This window comes from Sinocyclocheilus anshuiensis, unplaced genomic scaffold (assembly GCF_001515605.1).
Source record: "Sinocyclocheilus anshuiensis isolate Anshui unplaced genomic scaffold, SAMN03320099.WGS_v1.1 scaffold532, whole genome shotgun sequence".
NCBI classification, from domain to species: Eukaryota; Metazoa; Chordata; class Actinopteri; order Cypriniformes; family Cyprinidae; genus Sinocyclocheilus; species Sinocyclocheilus anshuiensis.
This window is the reverse complement of record NW_015555819.1, coordinates 1,829,447-1,856,040: the sequence shown is the minus strand read 5'-3', so window position 1 is coordinate 1,856,040 and position 26,594 is coordinate 1,829,447. Positions and strand designations below refer to the sequence as shown.

General features: G+C 38.0%; 3 protein-coding genes across 4 annotated transcripts in view; 2 read left to right on the top strand and 1 right to left on the bottom strand.

Moving 5' to 3' along the window:
- Positions 1-3,588: 3,588 nt before the first annotated feature.
- Positions 3,589-10,252, bottom strand: LOC107675270 (lysoplasmalogenase-like protein TMEM86A). The gene is made up of 3 exons (XM_016469561.1): positions 10,213-10,252; positions 6,592-6,856; positions 3,589-5,346 (listed from the first exon to the last, which is right to left on the bottom strand). Exons 1-3 carry the CDS (start codon positions 10,231-10,233, stop codon positions 4,919-4,921), a joined length of 714 nt encoding a protein of 237 aa, XP_016325047.1. The 5' UTR covers positions 10,234-10,252; the 3' UTR covers positions 3,589-4,918.
- Positions 10,253-11,232: 980 nt separating this feature from the next.
- Positions 11,233-21,263, top strand: LOC107675289 (protein SPT2 homolog). Its single transcript, XM_016469588.1, has 6 exons — positions 11,233-11,746; positions 12,021-12,135; positions 15,162-16,541; positions 18,790-18,946; positions 19,123-19,200; positions 20,783-21,263. The coding sequence occupies exons 1-6, from the start codon at positions 11,687-11,689 to the stop codon at positions 20,880-20,882; spliced, it is 1,890 nt and encodes a 629-aa protein (XP_016325074.1). The 5' UTR covers positions 11,233-11,686; the 3' UTR covers positions 20,883-21,263.
- Positions 21,264-25,259: 3,996 nt separating this feature from the next.
- The window catches only part of LOC107675284 (ubiquitin-conjugating enzyme E2 variant 3), a 12,273-nt gene continuing 10,938 nt past the window's right edge, over positions 25,260-26,594 (top strand). Inside the window, exons 1-5 of one of the 2 annotated variants that reach the window (XM_016469583.1) lie at positions 25,260-25,388; positions 25,571-25,655; positions 25,878-25,943; positions 26,062-26,084; positions 26,197-26,337. In XM_016469583.1, the coding sequence (XP_016325069.1) occupies positions 25,347-25,388; positions 25,571-25,655; positions 25,878-25,943; positions 26,062-26,084; positions 26,197-26,337 (357 nt within the window). In that variant the 5' untranslated portion in view covers positions 25,260-25,346. Of the gene's footprint in view, positions 25,389-25,570; positions 25,656-25,877; positions 25,944-26,061; positions 26,085-26,173; positions 26,338-26,594 lie in introns of both variants that reach the window. The other variant, XM_016469582.1, reaches the window with a different exon arrangement.

Below are 26,594 nucleotides of genomic sequence, written 5' to 3'. Positions count from 1 at the left end.
ATATTTAAGAAAAATATGTTGTTTATATATTAAATATATTTATATATAATATAAATTATATGAATATAAATATGTAAATATTTAAATATTTTCAAAATATATACTGTATGTGTATGCAAATATACACAGTACACACACATATATTATACAAACAAAAACTTGTATTCTGGATGTGATTAATCGCGATTAATCGTTGCACAGCACTATTTAGTTCTCATTCTTGTTGTAAATGGGCCTTAACTGTAAAGCAAAAGTTTTTTTTAAACAAATCATTCTAATTATATGACAACAACGAAGTCCACATCATAGCTATAATGTTGATGTCACAGAGGAGCGATATCGTTGGAATCACTTTCAAAACTTTTTTTTCCCCCACTGAACAACGATAAAAACATTGAATCCATTTGACTTTACAGAGCTTGAGCATTTAAAGCATCAGACGACAAAACTGCAGTGTGCGCTTGTAATAAACGGAACGTTATTGTCCATTAGTGTGGACGCTAATATAGTTATCATTACAGTTACCTTTATAGTTCTAATTTTTGTTGTGAATGGGCCTTAACTATAACGTAAAAATGTTTAAAAATCATGGTAATTTTATGACAATAATGAAGTCCACATCACAGCTATGACGTTAACGTCACAGAGGAAGTGGCAGGTGACAAAACTGCAGTGTGTGCTTATAATAAACAGCACGTTATCATCCATTGGTGTGGACGCTAATATAGTTATTGTTAGTTATCTTTTTAGTTCTCATTCTTGCTGTGAACGGGTACAAAAAAGTTTTAAGTAATTGTTGTAATACTATGACAATGTCCACAAAGTCCACTTTACAGGCCTAACGTTAACGTCACAGAGGAGCGATATCGTTGGAATCACTTTCAGAACAATTTTTTGTTCCAGCTGAAGAACAATAAAAACATTGATGACACTCATCAATCCATTTGACTTTAAAGAGCTTGAGCATTTAAAGCAGCAGGCGACAAAACTGCAGTGTGCGCTTCTAATAAATGGAAAGTCATTGTCCATTGGTGTGGACGCTAAGATATTTATTGCTATAGTTATCTTTATAGTTCTCGTTGTTGTGCATGGGCCTTAACTATAATGAAAAAGTTTTAGAAAATCATTGTAATTCTATGACAATAACAAAGTCCACATTACATCCCTAACATTGACTGTTTCAGAACGATTTTTGTTCCAGCTAAAGAACAATAAAAACACTGACGGCTAATCACAATCTATTTGACTTAAAAGAGTCAATAGCCAGCGTGCACTTATAATAAACAGAACAATATCATCCGTTGGTGTAGACACTAATCTAGTTATCGTTACCTTTAGTTATCGTTCTTGGTGTGAACGGGCCTGTATTCAGGTAGCTAGCTATAAACGTCATTAAACTAAATTGCTCAGATGCTCTTCAAACTGTAGCTCTTCCATGACAACGATTGATGTGAAAGAAAAAAAACAGCTTATAGTGCCCCTTGTGGCAATGTTGAGAAAGCAGCACATACTTGCATCACTTTATGAATTGTAACCTGACATTTGGGAAATCACAGTTATGCACAAAACTGGCCTTTGGGAATTGCGTCAAGCATTTGCGTAGAGTACATTTCAGGCCTCAATCTCAAATACAGAATTTCAGGAGGTTAATAAAGAGATCAAATTGGAAAAGTGCAGATATTTACATTACTCGATGGTGCGCTTTGAACAAAGTGGTTTATTCCTCATTATCTTCAACAACAGGATCGCTATACCTAAACACTGTCATCAATACTGAACCCACTGAACTCCCAGCATTCTGTTTCATCCCTCTGAACTCGACACAAAAGCATCAAACACACAAGCGCTGACAGAGGGGGTAAAACGATCGCGCTCACTTCCATTTGAATAAGGTCGCAAACTAAAGCAAAGCCAGATGGCAAGGAAATCTTCCCCGTGCCAGTGACTGTCTCCACACTTCTCAACAGACAGCATTTCAGTGATGGAAACAGAAGGCACCTAGTCTCCTCTATGGAGATCGCATTTCCACAATAGAGAAGGAAACGCCCAGGCCAGGTCGAATTCTAACTATCTGGGAGGTGACAGCAGGTTGTAAACAAGGAAGAAAAGAAATGCTAAGCAGGAATATTGCCATCAAACAATGGTTACATAACATTTAACATTTATTAGAAGTGACTCTGAATCACTAAACAGTCTGTTTGCCACTAAAATGATTCAGGGGAACGCTTTGGGGTCTTCCCAACTCTTATTTTCATGAAAACCATCAAACAAACAATTATAACTTCACTCAAAATGTCGTTCCGCCGCAGACCTTCACAACACATCACCGATTTGCAGCTTGACTCACAATGGCTCTGAAGAGACATGCTGTTTGATGACCTTGCAAATCACGTACGGTTTTACGACTAAGCTGAAATGTTTTGCTGACAATGTGACCCCTGAATAGGGAAACTATGAAACTTGGCATAAAGCAAATGTGTCAAAATAGCCTCGCTGTTTCTCAAGAGCTCAGTGGTTGAGCTGAGTGTGTGCGTGTTGATAACGACAGTAGCGTTTATTTGCGTAACAGTGTGCTGGACGCAATGGCTAACAGGGATGGGTAGACACCTTATTTAATTTGATGTGCATGAAAACAAGTCTTTGAATGAAAAATTTAAGTTACCCAAGAGTGTACACAAGAGTACGGCACCATTTTCATTCACATTAAAAACAAAAAATGGAGTCTACTGCCAGTCCACCACTGGATATTGCTGTCCCGCGCATCACGACTAGGTTAAAGATGTCGTATCACTTCAAAATGGACCATTGTTGAGTGATCAGCTGTGTTTGCATTCAAAGCTCATTTCCACTCACACCTGAGGGTACAACAGCTGAGCACATATCAGCCCAAGCTGTACTTTCCATCATGGCTGATGGTTCCCTCATTTAGTATCAGTGAAGCATCAGCTGATGATCCCTTATTGAGATTTATATATAAAAACAACAATCAGTTCAAATCAACTGATCATAAATACAGTACATGTGGTGTTTGTGTTAAATCTCACAAAGCCTGTCAAGAAAAATGTCCTGGTCATATTTCACCCCAAAGAAAATAATATTTATAGTTGAATATTTTGCATAAATAAAATTAAGCCTAGTTTAGTACCACTTTTATTGACTGATATTGATATTTGTTATGTCAATTAAGTTCTCATTAATTATATGAATTCAATTTTGTATTTGTTGCACCATAAAGAGGAAAAAATAGAATTACACATTACTGAAAAATCTAATGAGAATCATTTCTGAGAATAATGACAATTACAAACAAAAGCAAAACACCTATAAAGTAAAGCAAAAAAAATCATAAAATGTATGATCCTAAAATAGAATACATTTTCTTTATGCAAAGTATATACTTTTTTATTTTGTAGTGAAGTATGACTTAAAATATGTTGTGATTCACCCTAGTATGTGACTCAGCTAAAAAAGCACAGTACCACACACAATAAAAAAAGATAACACTGTACTGTGAAATATTCACACGCTGTGAAATTTTCACACATTTTCAGGTGGAGGATTGGATGTGAATGAGTTGAGAAAAGAGTGAGAATTAAAAAAAAATACTGGCTTAAAAATAAAATACCAACTAACGACACTGCTGATGACACAGATGTCTATTCGCCCACCACAGGGCTTCCCACTTTCCCTTGAGTAAAATGCTTCCTTCTGGCAATAGACAAAGGAAAGTGGTTGGAAGCTTGATACATGTGTATCGTCTGACATCACACCCTCTTTACAAACATTATCTGATACTATACAGACAAAATAAATAGTTCAATTTGTACTTATTTGCTGTTTCCTTGTGGTAGAGGTACTAAGCAATGCTTCTGACTTGGCAGAAACCTAAGACAAAGATAATAGACACTGTCACCGAATCCCCTCCAAGAAAGAGACCGACATCCATTTTTATGAGAGTCTCGCGCTGTGTTTTCCTATTGGTATTGGTCACATCTCAGAACGTAGTGTAGGATACCGGCTTCATCTACTCCAGAGACAATGCTAGCACTGGTTGCAGTCTATTGGGCTTGACAAGACAACTTCTCCAGCACATGTGCATGCAGGCATGGAGGTATGTGTACTAACTCAAAGTTATGAAACAAAATGACTTTGCAACGTGTCAGTGACACAGGAAAAGGTATACCTCACAATACTATGACAAGGACTTGTGCATTGAATTTCAGTACAGCATCACTACGCTAACATATCTGCTTTAGTTTGTGAAATGGTTGTCATGCTGCTCTCTGATTAGATTTGGGAAATCTACTGTGAGAAGGGGGAAACCAGCCCCCTAAGAAGAATCTGAACTACTTTGTATTGTTTGCTAGTCCATTCTACAGACAAACACTGGTCACTCAAGACTCACCCTTTGTTCACAATATAAGCCATCAGGGACTCTATGAAGTGGACAAGATATCAGAGACATTGAGAAGAAACTGGGATAGTCTCGGTCGAAATGGAGACAATACTTAATGGGAAAGCAAGTGGGGTACTGTAAGTTGGGAAAAACTGAATATTTTAAACTAGTAACCAGAAGGCCAAAACTCATCCGTCTTTCCTTTCTCAATACCAAAAAGATGGTACTACTACTGAAAGCAAATGCAGTATTGCAAGTATGGAAAGAGACCTGACTAAGTCAAGAGTCAACCTGATTAAGACTCCAAGACTATCTAACCTTGTAAATGAATCCAGCATGGAATACTCCCATTGGTTTGGTCTCACATGATCCTAAACGGGCAATTCCTCAACTATAACCAATATATCCTGGTCATGGTCAGACGGGGGAACTGTGGATGGACCAGGGGTTGCAGAAAGTGGAACCTGTGTAGCTGCTAATGATGTTGAGTCATTAGGGGAAGGTTGGTTAATGTGTGGTTCCTCAAGCTCTTTTCCGAGCCGCATCAGCATCTTGACATTCCACAGCCGACAGTGCGATCAACATCTGGGCAGCATAGTAGGTGGCCATTATGATGGCTCGGGAGTGGGGAACTGGGAAGCAGAACTTGTTGACGGCAATGGTGAGGTCGGACACCATGAAGAGGACAGCTCCGAGGCAGGCCGACAGTTTCGTCCAGGTCCAGAGGTCATTGGTGAGCTGGACTCCAGCGATGGCCCTCCAGCCCATGAAGCCGATGAGAGCGATGTAAACAGCCACCAGGTAGGTGAAGGGACCAGAGAGGTAGGAGTACAGAAGGGTGTAGCTGAGGCCTGAGATGACAGCGATGACCAGACCTGCTCTCAAGTTGAGGGGCTTCATCCCAAAGGCCGAAGAGTAGAGAATGTGGGTGATGCCGAACATTAGCAGTCCTAATAAGGCAAATACAATTGAATTGAGAATATGTCGTAGTGAAAGCAGGGGTGTCCAATCCTGCTCCTGGAGGGACACTTTCCTTCAGAGTTTAGCTGCAACACACCTTGCTAGAACTTTCGAGTAATCCTGAAGACCCTGAAAAGCTGGTTCAGATGTGATTAATTAGGGCTAAAGCTGAACTCCGGTCTCCAGAAGCAGGAATGGACACCCCTGAATAAAAGCATATAGCAGTGGTTCTCAATTCCAGTCCTCATGTACCACTGCGCTGCACATTTTGTATGTATCACTTATCATAGATGTTTGTTCTATTCGACCATAAGTGCCCTGCGAAGTGGACATCACAGGATATTCCGCCATGATTCCAGTTCGAAGGGAGTGTATATGTTTCATTCAAATGGCATTAAAGTGTGCGAGACGTGAATTTAAATTGGATTTATCTACAGAGGTATATTATATCACACTTCTCTAGTAAGTTTTGTCTGTGTGTGAAGACGTTGTAGGCCGTGAGATAGCGCAAATCCGTAAATGAATGTTCCAAAGTGGAGAAAACTTCAACGGATTCCCTGTGCTCAGGGAGTAGGGAGCAATGAACACCGTGTAGGTTCCGTCAATCGGAACACAGTTCATGCATGGAGCTGTCTTCTAACGAGCTGGTTGTCTGAATCAGGTGTGTTAAATAAGAGAGACATGCAAAATATGCAGAGCGGTGCTATGTGAGGACTGGAATTAAGAACCACTGACATATAGTATACATTGTCTTTATATTACTTAGCAGGAAGCATGTTATTCTTGGCCTCATAACACTCTTGTTTGCTCCAAAGCAAAACTTTGCTTGAGTAACTCTGTGGTTCCCAAGGGTATCTTCGGGCAGAATGGTTTGTTCTAACCCTTAACCCTGACCTAAAAAACCTCATTCAACCTCTACGCTACTTTCTCCATGCAAAAGTTGCTGAATCAGGCATGATAGTTCAGGGTTAAAACATAAAATGTCTTGCTTGAGAGTGGTGACTTGCAAAAAACCACAGTCTTCTGCTTTCAGATAATTTGCATAAACTCATTGAACCCCCATTTGGAAAGGCAATAAAAGTTAAATGCAATATTATATTGATGCAAAGCTTCTGATAAACAGAATTATTTGTTTTTTACGGATGACATATCTTTCCCTTCCCATCAACCCACATAGCAAATAACTCTTAATCATTTTTTAATCAAATCAGAGCAACACAATTGAATGAACTCACCATGACTAAAGTAGCCTTGTTCTTGCCAGATGAGAAATGCGTCACCCAAAGCTGAAAAAATAAGTCCTGCCAGGATTTTCCTGGCACTGGAGTGGGCACCTAAAAAGCTGATGCCATGGGCGAGCAGAAAAACCCAAAGACAGAAGATGGGCAGGCATTTGATGAGGGCACTGAACCAGGAGGGGCTCGAGGTGGGCAGCCACAGAACAAAGTAGACGCAAGTGGCTTTGAAGAACGGAACAAGCTTTGGACCCTCGCTCTTGACCTGCATGACAAAAGAGAGACTGAAGTTGCATTGATGGGAAGTGAAACACCATCATGTGAGTCAGAAAGACTGACACAGAGCTGTTCTTGTATTCAACAATTGGAGGAGATGTGAGATACCATGAATAACAACTATGACAATTGCTACGTCTCAGAAGTATAACAAACCCAAGAAAAATATGTCAAAGTTTACTGTCCCATGAAAACTAGTTTAGAATTGGGCCTTTTGCCTAGAGTGCCATCTTTAACTAAATTCACAACAGACGGTGTGGATAGTCACCGCCAAGAAACCCTAAAGGAGGAAGTAATGACTTACACCCCAAACATATTTGTTCTTTGGTGACCCATAGGGCCATATGAGTCTGATTGCACAACCTCCTCATACAAAACTGGATGATTCTGGAAGACTTCAATGGGTGATTCTAGACTTTACATCCCATTAAGCAGCTGTCATATAGTTGCAACAGGTCTAATTTTGAAAAAAAAAAGTATTCTTGCATATAATTATGTGTAACTAGTACTTCCAGGGTGGGAGGCTTGCTAGTCGAGTATTGCTGGAGGGTTTCTAGAGTGTTCTGGGTTGGTTGCAAGGGTATTGCTAAGTGGTTGCTGGGGTGTTGTTGGTGGTTGCTAGGTGGATGCTTGGGTCAAAAGAGCCCACCCCCAAATCTCTATGATATTAAACATGACTTGGGTTCCTACTTCACTGTAAGTCTATTGTATTTTTTTGGACATTTGGCAGGAAATTTGCTAAAATTGTAGGCCATTTTCTTTAGAAACATAAAGAACAAATCACTAACAGTAAATATAAACAATAATAACACTTGCCTTTTATACATGTAATCTCTGTACTTATATATTGGAAGAAGTAGATTCAGTGGCACGGTACACAACATACTACTTATGTAACAGTGACAACTACTACAAAGACCCATATTAACAAAACTATTTAACTTTTCTTGTCCTAATCCTCTTCTCAGTCCATGTCCGTTGCTTAGTCTTGGAATTTACTACAAATTCCAAGACTAAGCAACGGACATGGACTGAGAAGAGGATTAGGACAAGAAAAGTTAAATAGTTTTTAACTCGAGTCTTTGCCCGTGGGGGAAGTGGAAAAAGGCTATTGTTAGCAAGTGTATATTTTAATCAGATTCTGGTGTACCCCGCAGTCTGAGAAAGGTCACACTGAAATACAGAGACACTGTGAAATAAGTGCTTCTGATTTCTAGCCAGTTAATGTAAGGATATTGTATGCACACAGCATGATCTCTTTATATTTTAAACGTGGTGCTGATCTTTAAAATGAGGGGTGGTAAAGCTTTGTGGTAGGGCTGCACGATAAATCGCATGCGCGTGCTTTGCGCAGCTTGCCTGTGAACAACTGCTCTGTGTAGTTAATGCTGCTCAATGTGAAAGCCCGCAGGTGATGGAGATTTACCGCTGATTAAAGAACCGGCTTTCTGACAAGATGCGCGTTAAATATCGCATGCGATTTATCGTGCAGCCCTACTTTGTGGTTATAGATCTGAGCTGGTAAATGAAAGGTGGTGTGTGAACCGCACAAGGGATGATCCACTAACCATAACCATTGTGCTGGTGGGACTGTTTACTGTATGTTAAATCACTTTAGAGAAGTGCATCCCCTGAAAGAGTATTTTCTAAAATTGAGTTTAAGAATCATACAAACACAACACAGTAATTTAGCATTACATCACTTGCTCAGCAATGGATGCTCTGCAGTGAATGGGTGCCGTCAGAATGAGAGTCCAAACAGCTGATAAAAACATCACAATAATCCACAAGCAATCCACACCACTCCGGTCCATCTATTAACATGAGCTGAAAAGTGTTTATTTTGTCACTTCTGGCCACTGTTTTGGACTGCTTTCACTTGTAAACAGTGCTTGATATGTGCCGTTTTCTTTCTTGATTCAGACAAGATGACTTATTATGTGCAATATTATGGAATATTATATTTTAGATGGAAGCAATGATTTGAACTAAAAAAACATCATGTTGGATTTGTTCATTATTACCAATGTTGAGTGTAATGTATTACCAAGTAACTGATTATATATATATATATTCTGTTTCTCTTGAAAAAGTAAAGTAAGGGATTACTATAACATTTTTCTGTATTTTAATTAGTTACTTCTGATGTAATTACATTAAGCACTGTATATAGAACAATTCTATGTAAAACAAGAGTGTATTTAACATCTAAATGTAGCATCTAATGAAAATGTATATGTTTTTGATGTAAACTCCCTTTAAATACTTATAAAGTTCAAGAATAATTTATGAAATTAAATATTATTTATTTGAAAGAATTAAAAAAGCAGATTCATGTTTATCATTGTATTGTTCAACTGGTCGCGGTTGATATGGGATTTAGAAAGTAATTAGTAATAATTTTATCAACTGTTTAGACTCGTGACAGAATCCATTTACTGCAAATGATCAGTTTCTCCAAATCTGTTCCAATGAAGACAAACACATTTACATCTCGGATGGCCTGAGGGTGTGTAAATTTTAATTTTGTGGGTGAAATATTTCGTTAATTAATACACTGTATAAAATTACACAGTTAAAACATGTGACAACATGCCTTAAACAAAAAAAAACAGTTCAACTAATATATTTAGTAGGTCAGATTATGTCTGCTAATTGTTGATTATGTCAGCAAAACTGAAGTCATGTCAAGAGAAACTGCATGAACTGGGATGCCTCTCTTTGCCAGTTAGTCATAATGCATGCGTCTGTTTGAAAGAGGAATAAAGGTTGTCAGGAGAGATTCCACAGAATAAAGCCCTTTGAAAGCAGACAAAAATGGGGAAATGCTGAGAATGAAAAAAAAAATGCTGCACAGCGAATTGCACAGTGCTTATTTAATGATAGATCAATTGAATCTCTGCATAAATAAACCAGCACCATTCATGATAACATAGCACATGGTTTGTAGAGGTAAAGTAAACAGGAGCATGCTGGCCATAATCACGTGCGCATTGTTATTCCCAAAATAACAGACTCAAGGATGCATAGACAAAAATATACATTTAAAACAAACAATGATGTCAGGGTACTGTATGTGGATTGTCATATCCTTAACGACAGGTCACTATATAAGCATAATTTTAAAAATAACAATCATGCATACACAACATAAAGAAATAGAAGTGGCAGTCAGAGCCAAGCAATAGATGAATACGAAATGAAAATGGTCATACACTTATGAATCCATATGCAATGCCAGTTTGAGTTTAACTGATATCATGTCTTTATGAAGTGATCATGTCGATGATGCAGGGATCTTTGGATGAAAAGCGGTAGAAAAGAGAAAACAGGTAACAGACTCACCACAGTGCCAGGAGAAACCATCTTTGTCTGCGGATGAACAACCAGTGGAAAGATGAACGGATCGGTCGTCGCTAACGTATTTACGTCCCTTTGTATTTTAAATGTGTTTTTGTCTTGTGTTTGGGACAGGCCATCATCAGTGGGAGGAGAAATCCGCTGCAATGTGGGCGGAGCCTGCGGGTAAATACAAGCCCTGTCCAATCGGAATGCAGGAAGGTGTTTACATTACAGCGAATGTGGGCGAGTGGGAGGGGTTTACCTGCGATATTTACATACAGCGCATTCAGTGCCCGTTTATTCCTTTTATCGCGTTTTTAATACGTTTTATTGTCAACATCTGTTTCTGATATATAATGCAAGTTCGATATAAATTGTAAAGGTTAATAAAATGATAGTGAGATGCGTAAACGGTATCTGAACTGTTTCTTGAATCTGTATCGACACCTTGTGGTAGCATTAAGTAAACAGTATTGAGTCACTATACTCACTATTTTCCTAAAAAAGTCGTTAATATTACCTTAAAGTACAAACTGATGTGTTGGTATTGCAATCTTTGTTTATAATAAATATTTAGAATGCAAAAGAAAAATACGTGTGATTATCGTACTTGTGCTGGCTTTCATAGAATTTATCGATATGATTTGTTTCTTTTATTAGATTTTATTTAGCAACATCTATGATATATAAACACGGATGTGCATTTTTATATATTTTTTTTTGTTTAATTATACTTCGCCTAGCTTATTTTTCTAGTGTTTTTTTTTTTTTTGCATTTAAAAATCCCATCTGCTGTCTATAAAAAAGAAAGAAAAAGAAAAGAAGATTCAAAAACTGAGAAAGGTACAGTTCTAGCTATTTGTGTTTTTATGTTTAGCAACCTATCTACCATTATCAACCATTATCTACAAAATATCTACAATTTTTGGTCTTATGTATTTGTGAGTGATATACACGCAACATTGAAAGTTAAAAAAGAAGATAACGCGAGTCTTAAACAACCGGAAGTGGCGTAGGAACGTGAGCCGGAAGTTACGTAGGTTTGGTTGTTGTTTCTAGAACACAGATCTTTCTCACAAGAGGATTTTCTATGTTCGCGTTGTTTCATGTCGCTTAATGACAATTTAGGGAAACTGGTCCGGTATCACTGAACGAATACATAACGAAACTTTTTTTTTTAATCAATCTGGGAAGCTGTCCGTTGTTTAAGGGTCTAAATGTACAGCAGCTGATCAGATATGGCGAACAGAAGCTGAAGGGAGTTGATTTCATCGAGGGTTTCCCCTTAGTTTGCTTCTCCTTCCTCCAGTACTCGGTGGGTTTTAACAGCAGGGCTGATTTCGGCTGATTTACAGACTGTATTTACGGGCACAAAGGCTGCCTGAGGTTAGTGTTTGTCGATTGGTACGTTAAGTGGTAACGTTAGCTATTGCTATTAGCTAAGTAACGTTAAGTGAGCTGTAGACAGTTAGGGATCATGGATTTCGACAACGTGCTGTCCATTGCCTCCCAAAATCAAGGCCTCAGCAGCATACCGGTATGTATGAGAAAAACACTTGAAAAAAAATAATATAACATTATTTATCGTCTTATTTATAACTTTGGAAGGTCCAACTACATGCACGTTGATTAATTCAAATGTTTTATTGTTGTAATGTGCCAATCTATCATGTTTTAGGGTAATATGCATTTAATTTTGCTCACGTTTTGAGAAAAAGCCTCCCAAGTCACTTATGTCATTTAAAGTGCTTGTAATTTCACATGCGCATGTTTGCATTTCTGTGGTTTTCCACCATGTCTGTTTTTTATAGAAGCGGTATAGCCTGAAAACCGGTCCACCCAAGAAAGATGTCAAAATCAAGGGAGTAAATTCGTCTGCGGTGCAGGCCTTCTTGAAAAAACAGGCCATGGAGCAAAAGAAAAAAGGTGCTTTTTTTCCTCTTTAAACCTTGTTTAGCTGTACATAATATCTCCTAAAACGCATAGTCCATCCAAGTCATTGTTTACTTGCTGTCATGTCATTGCAAACCTGTAAGACTTATGCCGAGTTCACACTGCACGATTTTAGCCCGATTTTTCGCGGCGATGACCTACAGCCAATGAGAGACCAAGATACAGGGCAGAGGGAAGTTCGGGGAGGAGTTATAGACCAGAATATCAGTATTTTAATAGATATATGAACAATTATATCATACAGAAACAAGCACAAACATTTGCTTGACCAGCCACAACATCAGCATAACAGTTACTGCAAAATTATTTACCTCCAACTCTCTTTGCAGAACACCCAATCCCTGTTCCCTGCATCTCCCTCCTGCATAATCTGTTTTTCTTTTTCTCCTTGTAGCTGGAAATCAGCTCACAGACAATTTGCGGGCTATATATATATTTTTTTTTAATAATTACACTCTTGCTCGAGAACTCCGGTCTGACGCACGCGGGTTCTCGCGTTATTTCCTTATCACTTCTCGCGTGTGTTTTGTTGTGAAACGTAGTTTGCGGACCAGACAGAGCTGTCGGCGATGCTTCCTATTGTGAAGTCATGCAGTGTGAAACCACCTGTCGCCAATCCATCGTGCAATGTGAACACAGCAGCAACTGAATGCTACCCCAGATAGTCACGCAGTGTGAAAACAACGGCGATCCGACGAGTTTGAAAATCGTGCAGTGTGAACTCGGCATAAGACCACAAAAGATAGCTCTTTTCCATATAATTAAAATGAAGGGGATGGATGCTGTCAAGATGATGAAAAGGACCTTAAGAGCACCATAAAGGCAGTCCATATGACTTCTATTTAGACATGTCACATTCACATCAGGGTTGACCTCAACCACATAAAATGTCACAATTATTAAAAAAAGTAACCAACTGTTTGTACACATTTCTAAACTGGAAAGTCATTTTGACTCTGTGTTCCAGTTTCTAGTTATTTTGACCCGGACTAGATTTTCTAGTTAAAGTTATCGCATTGGACTAAAACCTACTGACTTTGCATACACAGGGTACAGCAACTTCCCAAAACAACTGGATATTCTTTGTACTTTTTAGGACCTTGTTACATATGGGGGTGTCCCTGTCAAAAATTACAGGTCTGCAAGAATTGCTTGTAAATCTCTCATTATGCTCAAAAACCTTTTGAGTTTTTTAGTGATCATTGTTAAAATTATCCACACACACACAAAAAAACAGTTTTTCTCTCAAAAACAGGTGCATAAGCTCAGATCAATCAAGTCATTATAAATCAGTTCCAAAAAGAAATACAAAACCTGTGCTAAATGAAAGAAAACAAGTGGACAAAAAAAATAATCAATCCAAGATTTGGTGATAATATAGCATAATGAAAGATTTATAAGCAAATTTGTTCATTTTTGAGAGGGAACACTAAATTAGGTAAAGGAAGTTTTATAGTACAACACACAGGTTAAATTATAAATGGTAATAAAGAAACCCAAAACCACAAATGTGTCACAAAACAAACATTTCATCATCTGAAGATAGTAATGTGTTACTCTTTATTATTCTACAGTGGGTACGGAAAGTATTCAGACCCCCTTAAATTTTTCACTCTTTGTTATATTGCAGCCATTTGCTAAAATCATTTAAGTTAATTTTTTTTCCTCATTAATGTACACACAGCACCCCATATTGACAGAAAAACACAGAATCGTTGACATTTTTGCAGATTTATTAAAAAAGAAAAACTGAAATATCACATGGTCCTAAGTATTCACAAAGAGTGAAAAATTGAAGGGGGTCTGAATACTTTCCGTACCCACTGTATAAGGGGGTCTGTTTAACAGCCAACAACTAATATTTTATCTAAATTAATATTTGTCAAAATTAATCCGTTGCTTTTTTCTGCTTTCGGTGGACACACTCTTCTAATATTTGCAGATAAAATTCAACCTAATGCAAAACATAAGTTAACACACATTTCAATGCATTAAATGGCATACGCACCTGAAACGGCAGCCCACACAAAACAATATGGTTATAAGCTTCTTAAAGGGTTAAAGTGCTCGCATGTAGGTCATGCACTTTTTGCACTAAAGCGCTCTCGTCACCTCCGCCGTTTTTCAAATGCACTTTTTTCCTTAGAAATGCGTATTTCACTACTATAAAATGATCTATGAGCTCTATGCTGGTATATCATGTAACTAGCACACAAGTTGTATGGACCCCTTTTATAATATCTAATATTATTTATTTAGTTAGTCCTTTCAAACGCTCACAGTTCCAACAGCTCCTACACATTTGCCAGGAAGTTTCTAACAGTCCTGAAGACCTTGATTAGCTGGTTCAGGTGCGTTTAACTCTCCAAAGCTTGACATAAGAAACAGTGATCTGAACAATCTATTATTTTTAAGGGAATGTGAACGTGTTTTTATTGAGTATAATATTTGATATATCAGGCCTGTATATTTTGATAGAGGGGGATGTTATACTTGAGGAGGAAAAACACAGAGGAACTAAGTGAAAATATGCAGTTGCTGATATTTATATGGCCAAAAAGTAAGATGAAATTCTGACAGCTTGTAATGTAAATCAGTGAGAAATTACTTAAACGTCAATGCATATAAATATCAGTTGTTACTCAATATTATCCGGTAATATGTTTTGGTAAGATGATATTTGATTAGTTTTATGATTAAAGCTCTGAAGTTTTTATTGTGGGGCAAAACATATAATGCAATGCAGGATGATGTTTGAAAGATGCTGTACAAAGTTTTTCAGCAAAGTTTTGGTCATTTAGAAGCCTTAAAAGTGTTGTATTAAATAAAATACAGTAGGGTTAATTGGAGCTAAACTCTGCAAGACAGTGGCCTTACAGGGGCAGGATAAGACACCCCTTTAGCCATAGGGATTTTCAAAGACATGAGGGTGAGAAAATAACCATGGCCCTTTTCACATATAATGCATATTTTGATGTTCCTCGCGCTCTCTTTCTTAGAACTACAGAGTAAGAAAGCAAAAGAGGACCTGCTGGCCAAAAGAGTGGAGCTGAAATCAGATAGGAAGGCAAGAGCAATGGCTTCCCGAACTAAGGACAATTTCAGAGGTTACAACGGGGTCCCTGTCATAGACCAGCCCAAAAAGAGGCGGTCGAAGGGGGAGAGATCGGAAGAGCAGCAAACATCAAACACATATGATGATGATGATGAGGATGATGATGATGATGATGGTGATAATTACGGCTATGAGGGAAATTATTCTGAATCTGAAGAACAAAGCATGCCTGTTAAGCCTCCGTCTCTGCCTGAGTCCTCCAGCAAAGTCGACAGCAAACCGAAAACACACAGTGCTCCAGCAAGGCCCCCTCCATCATCAATGAACTTTGCGGACCTCTTGAAACTTGCGGAAAAGAAGCAGTTTGAACCTGTTGAAATGAAAGTAGTGAAGAAGACCGAAGAGAGGCTTAGAACAGCAGAGGAGATTCGAGAACTCGAAATAGAGCGCAGAGTCAAGAATCAGGATAGAGGGAAAGATGCCAAACCAGACAAGAATTCAGGACACAAAGACAGCCGATCCCAATCCAGCTCAAATTCACAAAAGAAGCATGTAGACCGAGATGGCAAAATTGGGAAATTGCCCAAGCCATCAGGGGAAAAGTACCAGTCAAGTAGTACCAGCAAAAAGCCAAAGCTTCAATCATCCAGTGAAAGAATTCCAAGTTCTGTCAAACTACACGGAGACAGAAACTCAGGCTCCTCAGGTGCCTTAAATGGTAAAGCTGCCATGAAGAACAGTGCTCCATTTCAATTGAAACCAGCACCATCCAGACCCTCACAAGGCCAAAGGCCCACAACCTCAAGTGACCTTACCCCAAAGAAGGGGAATACCTCAGTACCTCAAGGGAAATCAAGTATTTTGGGAAGTCGTGCTGGAGTTGCTCCTGGTGCAGCTAGACCAAGTCAAGCACCACACAAAAAATCTGGGCAAGTTAGACCTAGTAACTCTGGTGGGCAACCTCAGAAACCAGCTAAACTAGGACATTTATCATGGCCTGGGAGCAACAGACTTGTACTTTTACCCTCTTCTGGTGACCCCTCAAAGCAACCAAGGCCAGGTGGTAGTTTGCCAGGTCAGCAGGTTCCTGGAAGCTCCAAGGCTGCCATAAATGGACCAAGCAGGATGGGAAGTAATGTTTCTGGGAGACCGGTAAACATCATGGGCTCTGGCCCTGGAATATCTCAGTGCACTGTTGTTTCAGAGACTGTTTCATCAAAGAACTTTGCACCGAGACCTGGGATGGTTCCAAGACCTCCGGGACCTCAAGGCCCCAGGACATTGATTGGCCCCTCAGGCCACAGAGTCCTGGTTAAACCTCCTGGTAAGGGTTACGATAAGAACCTCTTAATGGCCAAGTGTTTCATGATTTGTGTTTGTTAATATATTATTAAGAGAACTGCTGTTTTGGCAGATGCCAGTCCCAAGAATTAACGTAATGTAATGAACCTTGCAACTGAAGTTAATGGGGCAATGCATTACACCATATTAAACATTATACACATAAACATTTTTAAAAATACACTTAGAATTCTACATGCAATAAATTCCTGATGGACAAAATCAAGTCCTTTTTAAAAAAAATTTCTTGTGTGGGAGCCGTTTCACTTGGATATACGTCATAGTAGACGAGAAAAGATGCAATTACTGTTTCATACATTTCTTGTACTTTTTTTTTGTTTGTTTTTACAAACCAAGAAGACAAGTTGAAATTATTTAAGGTGGTAATCAACAGCCCGTTAAAGATATTATTAAAACAGTTACTGTGAAAGATCCGTTTTGCTTTGCAAAAGTTGATTGAATATTCCAACAGTTGGTTTGGCGAATCATCTACAAAACTAGGAATCATGTTTCTTGTTTGTTAGCAGGGTGTCTGCGGGGTCTTAAAAAGTATTAAAAGTTGATAAATCAATTTAGAGAAAATTAAGGCCCTTAAAAAGTCTTAAATGCCATTTTCCAAGGTATTAAATTTCGTATCATCTTTTCATTATGTATATTTGTCAGAATAGTGGGGTTCTGTGTAGTTTATTTATGGAATCCCGCAAGATTTGACATCATCTGTTACAGCGCTCACTGACTGACTGCGCCGCTGCGTGGTAGCCGGGGCTTGTTGATTCCATTTCTGACCATTACCGCATGCTCCCATCCGCTCCCGCAATTTTTGTGTCCGCTCCCGCAAGCATTCTAATATTGTATGTAATTTTCGCGCATCAGGGCGCTGCTATCAATATGTGGGGTTACTGGGGTATTTAAATCCCTTTTGAATGAGCACTCGCAGTCACAGTTCACTTTCGATTTCGTGCGCGCCCACTGTGTAAAGGGAGCACATCTTACGATAAAAGATATTTGTCAGTGAGCTTGGGATCTGTTATGGAGCAAATTCTCCAACATCCTGTCAGTTATCTCTCCTTACTTTTGACCTGTGATCAGTCAAATCTGACTTCTGCAGCTCGTGTTGGATGCAGGGTTGTTGTTGCTTTTTTCCATGAAATTGAGCTGCTTTTAAACTGTTGCCATGGGTTGATTTTCCCCAGTGGGTTAAAAGTTTGAAATATTGCATAAATTACATTTGGTTGAAATGCTTGTACTGAAACATTTTGCATTCTACCTGTAATACAACTGTGCTAAATGTTTTGGGCTACACTAGTAGGAAGCATTTGAGCTAGTCACTCAATTAATTATCTTGTGCTTCGTTCCCCCCTTCTGAATTATGTTGTATTTATAAGGAGTAATCACAAAGTAAGTCTGTTTAGTTGTGCTATCTTACAATCAATATATAGCAAATGTAAGTTAAAGTGTCGCCGATGTAACCGGTTAAAACTTGGAGTGGCGATGAGGTCTTAAAATGTATGGAAAGAGTCTTAAAAAAGGTCTTAAAAGGTATTAAATTTAAATCCATGATTCCTGTATATACCCTGGTTAGGCATATTAGGTATGTTTACATGCACATATGTTGTCATTTGGAATGAATTCATTAAGACTTCAGGTTCTGAAAGTTCCGTACATGTACATGTATTCCGAACAAAACTTTAACGGAAGCGTAGTTGCTGTGTCTGGAAGTCACTGTGAGAATAACTGAAACCAAACATGTAGTTGTGTAAATACATGCATAAAGGCATCTTAGAATCCGATTGAGAATATCTTCTGATTCATGCGTTTATATGTGCTCATGGTTTTCCCATTGATCATATTATTTTAGGTCTGTGCCCCCCATCCAATCAGATTAAAATTTCATTTGGATTAAACTCACTTGAATCGATTGAGCTTGACATGGTTTTCTGATTGAACCGTTCATCTGATTACTAACTGATTATTTGGTTGCATGTAAACGTAGTTACTTTGAAATTTATGGAACAAGCAGAATTCATTAGTTTCATTCTTGTGTTGTTTATTGCTCCAAGTACTTGTATTGAATTTGCATTAGAATGAGCTTGATTTGCACATGTATTCATTCATGTTGTATAGACAAGGACATTTGTTTTTCATTTGTAATCAGTAGCAACACTAATGCCTTATGTGTAATATTACATGTTTTTAAAGTTGTATCCCCTCTACTCCTGCTATTTTTGAAGGACCAGTGTTGCCCCCCATAACATCCAATTATAAACGAAAATATGAGGATGAGGAAGAGTATGACTCTGAGATGGACGACTTCATCGATGATGAAGGAGGAGAACAAGATGAAATTTCAAAACATATCAGGGAAATCTTTGGCTATGACAGGACCAAGTGAGTTTTTGCGCAGTTTAAGATTACTATAAAATATCCTTGGACTTGAAAAGATCTTGCTATTTATAGGTGACGTTTACTCGCAGATGTTTGCATACTTGCATAGAATGTTTCTAGCCTTAAAATACAAGGATTGTTTGCCTACTTTGTGTTGAAATGGTCTTTCGTTTCAACAGATATAAAGATGAAAGTGAATATGCACTGAAATTTATGGAGAGCACCTGGAAAGAACAGCAGAAAGAGGAAGCGAGGAGGTATGAATTCAGCTGCAAACTACGAGTGGGTCAATAGTAGTTCTGACAAACTGCTTTGGTTCATCATCATTTTCACTAAATCATCCCACTGTTGCCTTCTTTTCTGTGTGTTTTCTGTTTTGCCCCGATTGTCTGATTAGCCTGCGAATGGCAGTGCTTGAGGACCAGGAGGAGGAAAGACGAGAACTTGAAGAGTAGGGTTGGGTACCAAACTTGGTACTTTTAAGGGTACCGACCGAATTGCGTCGGTACTACAGAGTACCGATTCACGTTAAATCAATCGGTGCCAAATTTCGGTACCTGAGAACGCATCTGGGCGCATACGTTACAGAGAGAGAAAGAGAGACCCTGTGACAAGAGGTCACCCCTGCAACTCGTTCAAACAACACACAGGGCAAGCCGAAATGTTCTGAAGTGTGGTTACATTTCTAGGGCCATATGGTTTCTGCGAAAACGCGGACGGGATCGTGGAGTCCATTCATAAAAACGTAATTTACTCTATAGCGTGGAATTCCTCAATTTTGGACGAATAAATCAAAAGTAGCCACTGTCTGCCACTTAATTCGAATCGCGATATGAACTAGTGTCTGTGAATATTAAAATGCAAAAAGACGGTTTAAATATGAATCCTGCATGTTCCGCTTGCCTCTGTATGTATGAATGGCGGAAACGCGGTTTTGTTTACTACACAAATACTGAAGCACGCGTGACGCTCGCAGTGATTTTCGGCCTCTGCGTTTCACTATATGACGGCATGAACACAACTTAATCTCCAGAGCTGCTGTGAGATTCACTTCGCGAGAATTTTACCATTTCATCTGAGAAAACGAGCATCATCATACTGTATACACACAGAAACTTCATGGCAACCTGTCAACATAAAAGTACGGTTTAGCATGTAACAGAAATATATTACTCTTGTATTACTTTTGTACAGTATAATGTACATCTTTAAATATTCCATTTTCTATCAAATTTAAATAAAACAATTAAATGATAAAAATAAATATTACAACCAGATTAATCACTTAATTGTAGAAAAAAATAATACAATTATTAGCCTATTAAATTTTTTTTTAAAGGAATATTCACACAGTTTTTCTTCCATGTATTAATTTCAGCAGTAAACCTCAGTTTGTTTGCCAAAAAATAAAAGGGTTTAATTTTAATTTGATTTAAAATAAATGTTTAATGCCTTCATTTGATTTTCAGAAAAATTAAAACAAGAATTTCTGGGAGAAAAAAAAAAAAGTTTGTAGGACTCTATTGTTCAAAATGTTGAAATTGAGACTTTTGGACTTATTTTCACTGAAATAAATGTTTTCGTAATTACACCGAGAGTAAAGTACCGAAAAAAGGTACCGTTGGGTACCGGCACCGAAATTCAGGTACCGATACCAGTACCGTACCGGTTAAAATGTGAACTGTACCCAACCCGATTGAGGAGATGAGGCGGAAGAATGCCAAGAAGAGAAAATGATTGTGTTTCCGACAGACTGAAATTAAACACTTCTCTCCCTTTACGCAGAGGACCAGCGAAAATGACGTTCCTTAATGACACCTGTTTTTGTTTCTGCCTCAGTTTACGCCTGGGCATCAAGGAGGATGAAGAGGACATCCGTATGGAGGAGGAGGAGATGAAAAGAAAACTAGGGATGAAAGCAAAGCAGAAAAAGATTTAGTTTACCTTACTTGACTTTGATATAGTCTTATTTGGTTGGGAGGAACCAAGTGGAATGGAAATGCCTTCCTTGTACCGCTGACATTGTTACACTATTTATTTGAATGCCCAAGCCATGGGAGCAGGTTTGCACTATCAAGAGCCCATCTGACATAGCTGAGCTTCGGAGAAAATAATATATGAAATGAATATCTGAGAATCACGATAGCATTTTTTGTATCTGTAGAAACCATGAAAGTATATCTATGTGGATGCCTTACTCAAGCACCAACTTCCAGATTGGTCCTGATTTAGGGAGAGTTAGTTTATAACTTGTACTATTTAATTGGTGAAAAAGACAGAAGACTGCCATGTACTTTTTGTTAAAGTGATTTTTGACCGATTCTGTTGTCCTGTTATTTGTTAATTCTGTGTCGTCACTGTAATGGTGGATCTGGTTCCATAAACCTGGAAGTGAAAATGAGTTGCCTTTAGCTGGGATGAAACCCAAATATTTACTTTGTGCTGTGGAACACATTGGTTGCATTGCACAATGTATGTTTGTAATGCAAGTGACATTATTCACATTTCAACATCATCTAGAAACAAGTCAACATTGTAACATGGCAATACCATGGTATTCTGTGAAGAATCTTGAAGTACTTATGGTAACAATAACACATCAATTAGACAACACAGTAGTTTTTGTAAAAGCTACTGATCCAGACAACCAGTGTAGAGTTAAGCACTATGCTCAAAGATGTTAGTAAGTGTCAAGAAAGACAAAGCGGTAGACAAGATATTAGGCTAACCTTTCCTACCCAGATAGCACACGCACATCTGCAAGATGTCTGTTAAAGATCACTTCATCTGGAAAGCGTCTGCTGTGTACAAACATCTGTCAGAAGTCTTTAAGATGTTAGTTTTACTTGCATTCTAAATGTCTATTTGACATCTGATAGGAAACGTAAATGCAGACGTCAAATAGATGTCTCTGTGATGTATGTGTGCTATCAGAGTAAATGGTTGCAAGAATATCGCCATCATCTCTTTATTATCCACTTCAAAGCAAGGCACATATGATATTTCACACAGCGTTTGGCTGCTTTGTTACTTCCATCTTGGCTAACAGAGTCGTGGTAAATTTTTACATAAGGTCAGGTAGCTTATGAACTAATTTATGAATAAATGAGCCCCTTTATGGACCATGTCCTCATAGTACGGTTCTTTGCTCATAGGCAGATACTGATAGGCTGTTTGCATTGTTTGATGGTTAGTTGATTGGGATAGGGTTTGGGTTGATCTAGCAGCATTAGGCCTACTTAACTTGTACCCACAACACAAAATCACGTTGGAAACACAGATATTAGTATTTTAATGTTCACAAAACAACTAATTAGAATCAGAATCCAAAACTTCCCATATGTTAATAATTTTGCACATTGTTGGGCCTATTAAAAATACATACATACGTTTTATTACATTTAAATAATATACAATTTTGGTAGTGTTGGGTTGCCACTTGATCACTAATGTGAAAACTATCCTTAAAGCCAGTATAGATATACACTACATAGAGATGTGCAGGGATACAAAATAGCGTCGTGTATTCAAAATTTTGCTGTCTAAAAAAGAAAAAAGAAATTTACACACAATCAAAAGCATTCATGAAGTGGAAGTTATGTCACATATTGGTTTCCATATTTAATAACATTTCCCAGGTTCTTCTTATATTACCTTTTTTTTCTGGCTGACTATATGACAACATCAGGGCTGAATTGGTAATCGGCATATCGGGCATTTTCTCGGTGGGCCGACAGAATGTTTTTTTGTTTGTTTTTCTGTGCCAAGGACCAGCACGCAGGGACAGCGAGCAGCCAGTGGCCCATTGGTTTGTCTCCTGTATTGACAGTGTAAACATCCAATCACAATGCGCTATAGAAAAACCGCTTCACCCCAACTTCTTCCTCGTCGGCTTTTCCCACGTTTTCACAGCAGCATTATCAAGAACAGGCAGGAGGAGGAGTGGAGAGTAGTTGAATCTGTAAAGTGCTTGATTGGGACTCGCAGCGGAGGCAGGCATCTAACCTATCCTAATGTGTGTGCGTGCCATGAGTGTAGAATACGAAAACACTTTTTAATAAAACGTAAATTCGTCCCCCGTGTTAAGTCAAAGTCAAGTCAAGTGTGTTCACAGAGGTTTCCATAAGCCAATGCAAATAAATCTAGATTGAAATAAAAATTTTCGATCAAACGATTTAAACGATATTGTCGGACCTGACGTTTTATTCTTATCTAAAACAACTAGATGCAATCATCTACAATACCAGTTAAAAAAATTTGCACGGTAAGATTTTTTTTTTTTTATAATTCTCTTCTGCTCACCAAGCCTGCATTTATTTGATCCAAAGTACAGCAAAGGCAGTAATATTGTGAAATATTTTTACTATTTAAAATAACTGCTTTCTATTTGAATATCTGTTAAACTGTAATTGATTGCTGTGATCAAATCTGACTTTTCAGCATCATTACTCCAGTTTTCAGTGTCACATGATCCTTCAGAAATCATTCTAATATGCTGATTTGCTGCTCAAGAAAATTTCTGATTATTATTAATATTATTATCAATATTTAAAACAGTTGAGTACATTTTTTCGGGATTCTTTGATGAATAGAAAGATCCAAAGATCAGCATTTATCTGAAATAAAAAGCTTTTGTAACATTTACACTATACCATTCAAAAGCTTGGAGTCAGTATATATATTTTTTTTTTCTGAAGAAATTATAGAAATTATTACTTTTAGCAAGGATTCTTTAAATTGATAAACATTACTGCTTTTGCTGTATTTTGGATCAAATAAATGCAGGCTTGGTGAGCAGACGAGACTTCTTTAAAAAACATAAGATCTTACTGTTCAAAAACTGTTGACTGATAGTGTATATCATATATATGGTGGTGGGCCGACCTGGGCCAAAAAATGCCAGGGCCGATTTTTTGTCCCAGTCCAGCCCTGGACAACTTCATTCCACCGTTTTATTCTTTTGCTGTTATCCATTTTTTAAAATGCATGTTAGGCCATAAATAACGATGAGTTTTCTTTAAAAGTTTCTTTTACCTATAATAAGCTTTTTGTTTTCTTAAAATGATAAAAAATAATGAATAAATGTGCTAAAAATGAAACATGAAGTGTGTGTGTGTGTGTGTGTGTGTGTGTGTGTGTGTGTGTGATAAAGTGACAGTGGGAATAAAATATGTGCAGTTTGTTAAATTCGATATAATATTTGGTGACTGTGATTTCACCAAGTACAACATGTTCCTGGATCAGCATCCTTGTTGATCCTGGAGCATCATTCCAATCAACCAATCAGAATTGAGAGAAAACATTTTAGGACATTTTAGGCTTACAATCAGGGTTAGGTGCTTCTACAACCTTGTTATTCACCTATCATTTCACACTAATTTTAGGAATACATTATGGGTAAGGTTAGGTTTAGGGGTAGGTATTGGGTTAAGTCTGTTTTTTAGGACAGTGATGTTGATCCAGGATCAACAAAAGATGTTGATCCAGGAACATGTCTTACTTGGCAAAATCACAGCAACCTCCTAGGCTGCATCCCTCCAGGAACTGAGTTTGAAAAAATAATGAATAAATGTGCTAAAAATGAAACATGAAGTGTGTGTGTGTGTGTGTGTGTGTGTGTGTGTGTGTGTGTGTGTGATAAAGTGACAGTGGGAATAAAATATGTGCAGTTTGTTAAATTCGATATAATATTTGGTGACTGTGATTTCACCAAGTACAACATGTTCCTGGATCAGCATCCTTGTTGATCCTGGAACAATATTCCAATCAACCAATCAGAATTGAGGGATAACTTTTCAGGAAATATCTGTTTTAGGCTTACGATCAGGGTTAGGTGCTTCTACACCCTTGTCAATCAGCTATCATTTCACACTGATTTTAGGAATAAATGTAGGTTTAGTCTATATTTTTGGACAGTAATGTTGATCCAGGAACATGTCTTACTTGGCAAAATCACGGTGACCATAATATTTTGTCTCCTATAACTTGACAAACAACTTCAAACGCAAATGGTTCGCTAGCCCCCGACAAATTTTCTGGCAATCAGCATTTCATTTTTTTCTGTCAGTATGGTTTTCATATCTGGTAAAAAAAAAAAAAAAAAAAGTTAGAAAATACTACAAACTTTATTTGTATGATAACATTTAAAAAATGTGTTTTCAAAATACCAACCCTGAAATATATGCAGTGCATTTTCACCTTTTATTTTCATCTCAGTTGTTTTTCAATGTACACCATCGCTGTGTTGTGTTTGCATAACATCAGTCCTCGCGGCTCGCCGTAGCAGACAGCAGTCAGCTGCAAAGTGTTTGCGGAAGTTTCACTTTATTGCCTGGTGACTTGAGATTGAACCGCTCCTGCTTTCCTCGCTTTCACCGAGTTTGGCTTGAATTAAACAGAGATAATGGATTTAAACTCGGAATCTGTGAAGAAGGTTCTCTCTAAGATGACTAATTCATGCTTGTTCACATACGCTCTCATAATCTTAAATAGAAATGAATTAAGGCTGATGATAGACACTGGTTAAACCTGTTTGAAAAGTTGAGTCACTGTCTTAAAAATCACGTTTACTGCCCAGCCTTTAAATATGGATTATTTTCTCTAACATGTTACTTGTTTTCGTACCAGTATAAATTTCGTGATGTTGCTATCGAAGAGCTACAGAAAGTGTCTCGCCTTCATCCTGATATGAAGTTAATATCTGGAACATACAGTAAGTCACTCTGATGATCATCAGAATATATGGAACTGCTTTCATCTGGTTTAGCTTTAGAGAGTTCAGAGTTTAATTCCTTTTGGTGTTATTACATTTTATATTAAAATCACTGCATATTACAATATATTAGCATATAATATTATTTAATGAATTTTATGTATCAGATTATTGTATGCATCATTTGTGATTATTTAATTCATTTTTTAAACGTATTTACAGCATCTAGTGACCGTTTACAGAAGGATCTGCTCAAACTGGTTGGAAACATCCCAGTCAGATATCAAGGTGAGACTGAATATATCATTTGAACCAGGAATATGCTAGAAATACAGTACGGTAGTTGGTAATTGGTCAGAAGACCCTTGATGTATATGTGTCTGTGTGGATGATAATGTATTCACAGGGCGCCTATATAACCTGCCCATTCTGCTGTGGCTATTTGAACCAGGACTAGCTGGTAACTGCTCGGAAGACCCTTGATTTCTGTGTCTGTCTGGATGGTAATGTGTCCACAGGGTGCTCATATAACCTGCCCATCCTGCTGTGGCTCTTGGATTCCTTTCCTTTCACGCCTCCCATCTGCTTCCTGAGCCCCACGTCCAGCATGGTCATACGGGAGGGTAAACACGTCGACTCGAAGGGCAGAATACACCTGCCGGGCCTGCACAACTGGGACCACGTGAGAGAACCCCAAACCGTTCTTGACTGGAATTATTTACAGTATATGCAAAATAGTTTAGATTCAGTTAAAGGCACAATATGTACGATTTTTTAATTAAAATCTCCAAAAACCACTAGAACAGTGTTATATATTTTGCTGACTTGTGTACTTCCATTATCCCAAATGTTTCGAAGAATGTTTAAATCCAGAGAAATAAGCAATTTTAACTAGTGACACGGACCGTGTCCATAGTGTCATTGTGTCGCCTGCCAATG